The sequence below is a fragment of the Sinocyclocheilus anshuiensis genome, unplaced genomic scaffold, assembly GCF_001515605.1.
Source record: "Sinocyclocheilus anshuiensis isolate Anshui unplaced genomic scaffold, SAMN03320099.WGS_v1.1 scaffold70, whole genome shotgun sequence".
In the NCBI taxonomy this organism is placed as follows: Eukaryota; Metazoa; Chordata; class Actinopteri; order Cypriniformes; family Cyprinidae; genus Sinocyclocheilus; species Sinocyclocheilus anshuiensis.
This window is the reverse complement of record NW_015542377.1, coordinates 320,984-327,135: the sequence shown is the minus strand read 5'-3', so window position 1 is coordinate 327,135 and position 6,152 is coordinate 320,984. Positions and strand designations below refer to the sequence as shown.

At 38.8% G+C, this 6,152-nt stretch overlaps 1 protein-coding gene across 1 annotated transcript; it reads right to left on the bottom strand.

Annotated features, from left to right (window-relative positions):
* Positions 1-384: 384 nt before the first annotated feature.
* Positions 385-1,894, bottom strand: LOC107692423 (uncharacterized). The gene is made up of 4 exons (XM_016491471.1): positions 1,629-1,894; positions 822-1,533; positions 601-720; positions 385-405 (listed from the first exon to the last, which is right to left on the bottom strand). The coding sequence occupies exons 1-4, from the start codon at positions 1,892-1,894 to the stop codon at positions 385-387; spliced, it is 1,119 nt and encodes a 372-aa protein (XP_016346957.1).
* Positions 1,895-6,152: the final 4,258 nt, after the last annotated feature.

Genomic DNA, 6,152 nt, shown 5'->3' with positions numbered 1-6,152 from the left:
AATACCTTTAAAAATGAGAATTCAACAGTTTTTATTTCCATTCAGTATTTTATTTGATTATTTGTTTAGATAAAAGTAGTTCATTTGTAAAACACTGTACAGTAATGGCAAACAGCAATACAATATTTAATTTCAGTTCATCATTTTATAGTAGCAGTTGAAAAGTTGAGTAGCAGTAAAAAACACTGAACAATTGCAAACAGCAATAATAAAACAGATCAAATGAAAACAAAAACCTAATAAACATAATAACAATAAACATAATAAATAAAACATAATAACAATAGCCTAATAAACCATAAAAACAAAACAAAGGCCATTCAGTCACCTAGGCTACGCACTTACTGAGTCACCTGTGTCACTTACAGTTGTGGCAAATGTAGTTTAGGCCTCCATCAGTGCATCCTACATGCGACCACATGCCACAGATGGAGCAAGAGATCCATTGTTCCCCTGGCCGGGATGTTGAAAACCATTAATCACCGACAAGACATTGAGTGTCCTCTGTATTTTTTATTTTTTTTTGCTTTTTGTTGTAATATGATTTTCCTTTTGACCACTTGGGAACACTTTTTTTTCCTCTTCAAGGGCATTCTTTACAGGTGTGTCAGTGAGTATATCACTGGCCCTTGTCTTCTGCCTTTGACCACTGGCCTTTCGGGGACTGGCTTTGGGGTATGGACTTACAGTTTCAGGCAAGAATTCTGGAACATGCTCCTGCTGAACATCAAAACAGAAACACACACACACGTATGAATATTTCATTTTCAAAATTTGATAGGCATACACTACTAGAAGTGAAATTAATTAATTTTTCTTACTTCACTGGTGATTTCTACCTCTTGTAAGGATAGAGGAAATAAAGTGAGGGTAACTTCTTTAAAACCATCTGAGTTAAGGGTCACTGTTGGCATAGGAATATCCAGGGATGGGACATAATACAGTGCAGCAGTGAATGGCCAGCATAGAGATGGAGGTGCAGCAGCGGACGGCCCAGGGAGAGATGGAGGTGCAGCAGTGGACGGCCCAGGGAGAGATGGAGCCATAGGGGGTCTGTCAGTCACTGATGCTGGGAGAAAGTTGAATTCACTGAAGATGTCCTTGTTGTACAGCCAGATCCCAGTGCAGTGAAATCCCTTCTTGACATTCTGAGGTGACGCTGCCAGGAGCAAGATGTTGTTGACCATCTCTGGCAGGTCATAGATGGTGATCGTTGTTCCAGGATGCCTCCGGTGCCACTTGTCCATCTCACTGTTTAGGTTTTTCTTTAGTGGCCCATAAACAGTTCTATCCAGAGGCTGCAGTTGGTGTGTGCAGTGTGGGAGGAAAGACAATAGAACCACGCCATTCGCCCGACAGAAGTTGACAGCTTCAATTGATACATGAGAGGAGTGGTTGTCCAACAAGAGCAAGACTTTGTTGTCTTCTGTTGCCCTGGTATACTGAACAAAATGCTGGAGGAAGACAACAAAGTCCTGCTCCTGCATACAGCCACTATCATTGGCTGTGCCAATTGAGCCCTCTGGACCACCTCTGATGAAATGAGGGAGATACTTCTTCGGGGGGTAATGTTATCCAGGGCATTTCCTGCCAAGGCCATGGTAACAAGGACCCCCCTCTCTGCAGACGTTACACTCCCAACTCTTCTCTCTCCCTTGGTTGCAACAACATGTCCAGGATTCTGGACTGTTGTTAGGCCTGTTTCGTCCATGTTCCAGATGTCTTTTGCTGTGAACCCATGCCTCAACCGGTCTGTGGCCAGCTTATCAAAGAATGTTGCCACATTTGTGGGATTAAAACTGGTGGCTCCGCTTAAACTTGTGGACTGAGGCCTTCTTATTAAAAGGTGTTGGTGCCTTCTCATGAAGTTTGAGAACCAGCTCTCACTCGCCATGCCATTTGTAGCCCACTGTGCTGGAAAAGACAATCCATAAAAACTGGCTAATTCAAAGGCCAGTTTGCATACCTGAAACAATAAAAAATAAGTTAATAATGCAGTTGCACTAGTATAATTGAAGTTGTTTCATTTTATGATTTAATAATTTCATATTTGACCTAGAAGTTTTTTAACAATGCATTTAAAGGCACAGTATGTAGAATTTTCACCGCTGGAGGTCGCCTATTCAAAACAAAGGCGTTGCTTATTTCTCTGGATTTAAACATTCTTGGAAAAATTGGGATAATGTACGTACACAAGTCAAAAAAAAATATATAACACTGTTCTAGTGGTTTTTGGATATTTTAATCCAAAAACTCTACATATTGTGCCTTTAAAGAACACATTTCTCTGTGTGTCTTTGTATGTGTATGTTCATGTGTCTTTGCTGGCTAATTTGAGCATTGTGCTTAACCTGAACTTTTTCTATTGATGCTTTAACTTTTACTCTTCAGTGTATTATACCTCTTTTGGGGGGAGCCCAAAGAATAAAGCTGCTGCTTTCCTCACATATGAAACAAGACTACAGGATATGCAGTTATATTTTGCTTGTTAGTCTGCCTGTCCAAACAAATACATTTCCATTTTATTCTCTACTTTTATGTTCCATGAAAAAAAGGCTACATATTTTCAACATTAATGGGAGTGGATGATAACAGAGTTTTCATTTTCAGGTGAATCTCTCAAAGACAAGCATTTTGGATCAAAGTGTTGAGATGATCAAAGGATTCCTGACTCAGCCTTGTTCAAAAAACCTGATCAGTTCTCTCTAGCATTTCCCTGTGCTGTATAAGGCCTTCAAAGTCATTAATTAAATACTTATGCTAATAATTAACTCTGTAACTGCAGATCTAACCACCTAGAAAGGGTGTATCAACTTACCACCTTGCATATTTTACAACATGCCCTAATATCCTTATGTCCTTCATGTTAGAAAATGTGTCAATGAGAAGTAGACAGTTTAAATATCGCAAGCATCAAACACAAAGTCATGCAATATGTCAGTTTTTAGAGCACAGATTAAGGTTTATGAAAATGTAAGTTAACTTTAACAGTCATGTAAGGATGAGAAGCTATTCAATGTGGAAGGGACGTGGTGAAGTGAAAAACTTACCTTAGAAAAAAAACTTTCGCCGATATCTTCGGACTGGAGAAGCGCATGTACTTCAAATTTCCCACGATCGAAGAGGGCGCTAATATGCATGTGCCAAGCAGATATCACAGCTCAGACTTGTTGCGCTGTTGCAGGTTGCGCACACAAGTTAAGGTGTTTCAAATGTGCCCCTGTACCAACTGTACCCGGTCTACCCTAATCATCAGCAGAATTTGATACATCCGAGTTCCTTTTTTTTTACATTAAAAAAATGTTTAAGTGTGTTTGCTTTTTGACTTTGAATACAAACTTTTTTGCTTTTACTTTTGTAGCTGTTTTGCTTTGCTTGTCAGCTCCCGACTCGAATTGTACGCGCAAATTCAAAGCGTCGCGTCTGGGCGTAATAAACCAGTGAATGATCTGTCCACAAAGGTTATATTTAGAATACATTGCAATCACTCCAAAATAGATGACGACAACTCACACACCTGCATTAGGAGCTGTCTTCTTTGCGTGCCATTTAGCCTTTTGCTTCGCAGCACCTGAAGGATGTGTTCATTACGGCAAACATCCAGAAGGCAGCAGCCACATGGCTTTAAGAACAGTTTGAACACAAGAAATGGAGCGAAATGTTTCAGAACAGATCATCACGCAAACAGCTTGCAGCACTAGGCCTATTTCGTTGGGTGACAGTTGTTGTCAGCTTGTGTAGTGTGTGACCCCCTGTTGCGGATAATTTACATAGTGTGAACACCACAACCACTTCAAGGCAGACAGCAAGTCATGTAGTCTGAACAGCACAGCGATCTGCCGACGTTTAAAGTCGTGTAGTGTGAACATAGACTTGTATGAGTGTGAACTTGGCTTAAATTGAGGATGCTGAAATGTACATAAATAATAAATGAACAAAGGGTGCTTATCAATCTTTATGCACATTGTTAGCGTTTACTAGTGATGTTAGGTTCTTGAACGAATCGTTCTTTTGAGCCGGTTCTCAGGAAGTAGCCGGTTGAGCCAGTTCTCAGGAAGTAACCGGTTGAGCCGGTTCTCAGGAAGTAACAGGTTGAGCCGGTTCACAAATCGAACTTTAGTTCCGGGTTGATGACGCAGGACGCACAGCCGAAGTAGCACGTCCAACTCAAAAAGAACCGAATGAGCCGGTTCAACCAACTGTCGAAGTTTGCCGAGGATTACCGAGGACTCAACAAGAACCGAATGAGCCGTGGCGAAGTTTGCCGAGGATTAGAGCCGGTTCACAAATCGAACTGAATCGAACTTTAGTTCCGGGTTGATGATGCAGGATGCACAGCCGAAGTAGCACGTCCAACTCAAAAAGAACCGAATGAGCCGGTTCAACCAATTGTCGAAGTTTGCCGAGGATTACCGAGGACTCAACAAGAACCGAATGAGCCGTGGCGAAGTTTGCCGAGGATTACCGAAGATTTCTGATGAGTGAGTTGAGGATACTGTGCAAGCCTGAGGCGCGTACTGGAAATATGCTTGTTTATTATGTTTATTAAATGGTTATTAGTTTACATTTTATTAAAACCTGCAAAAACCTTTCTGTAGAGTGATGTAAATACAATAGTTTATTGTGCATGCATATTATAGTTAAAGTTGCTTAAGCGAAATCAAGGAGTTTATAAGACTGGTTTATTAATTCTTTATACAGTAGACATGTAACATATCCGCGTTTGTGCATCAATGTCTGTAATGTGTGCTGTAGGTGCGAAACTTTTAGGAATCTTATACAAGTTGTAGGCTAGTCAATATTGGTCAGTCAGTCGTATCTTGAGGATCCGCGAATGAAACTGTGACCACAAACACCATTAACTTAAGTGAATTATATGGCAATAATCAGCAATATGCTTTCACACAAATAACTTTATTTTTGAATGTTTCAATATGCGTTGACACAAGTGACTTATTTGAAATTTTAATTGATACAACATGGCACTGCGTTGTTAGAAAAGAAACGCGTAGAGACGTTATTGACGTCAGGAACCGATGAATCGGCTTTTTGAACCGGTTCAATCCCCCCCCGTCAAAAAAAAAAAAAAAAAAAAATTTGACTGTCCATATCCCGGCCCAAAAATACAACAACAAGCGACCAGTTTCCAACACACTCCATTTTTTTATTATTAGCTCTTTTATAGAGCAAGGCTCCACCCACTTTTAGAACATACCATGTAGAGGTGAACAACAATGTAAAAGCAAGATAAAACAATCCAAATACATAAGAGTTTGGTGTGCTTTCTTTAAATGCTACCTCATATAACAAACATTAAACATTAACAGAAAACAAAACAAACAACAAAAGAAAAATATATATAAACAAAACAACTACACTAATATAGAGGGCAGCAAAGGGCATATTACACCACATAAACAGGAAAGTACCTACACATCTACTCTAACTGATGTTATTTTGCTGGCATTTAGATGTGAGTGTGGATAATGGTGGAATTTGTCCATGCATGTACATGCACATTAGCAGTCCTTCCAAAATAAAAGTCATAAGTCACAGTCCATCTGTGACACACATCATTAAATATTTCATAAATAATTCATACTGTATTTACCATTACACTAGACTAGGCTGTTAACTCAGGCTCGGTTTTTACCCTGCATCTGAAATATTAGTGTGTATGTTTGTATTGTTGCTTTTTACTTTTATGTTTATTCTTTATAATATAAATCATATATTATTTGAGGTTAAATTAAATAAATGTAATGAATACATTTTATTTATTCGACAATAAAGTAATAAAATTATAATATTTATGTTAACATGCTGTTTTTATGGGAGTATAAAAACAACAACAATAATAAAAGTATTAGAATAAAATGTGTATTATTGTGATGATGATAATAATGATAATAATAATAATAATAATAACAAGGTTAAATTAAAGGGGTGTATTTGTGTATTTGGAGTAATGAAATATGTTTATGCAGTTTAAGGTTTAAAAAACACATTATTTTCCACATACTGTACATTATTGTTTCTCCTCTTTCTCCCGCCTTTCTGAAACAAAGCTCATCGGTCTGAAAAGCGAGGTGTGCTGTGATTGGCCAGCTATCCAGTGCGTTGTGATTGGCCGAATACCTCAAGCGTGTGAC

Coding starts and splice junctions, on each gene's coding strand:
- LOC107692423 (XM_016491471.1), bottom strand. CDS start 1,894: ATGGCGAGTGAGAGCTGGTTCTCAAACTTCATGAGAAGGCACCAACAC. Junction 721..821: donor AGGTAGAAATCACCAGTGAA/GTAAGAAAAATT, acceptor TTTGATGTTCAG/CAGGAGCATGTTCCAGAATT. Junction 406..600: donor ATATACTCACTGACACACCT/GTAAAGAATGCC, acceptor GGTCGCATGTAG/GATGCACTGATGGAGGCCTA.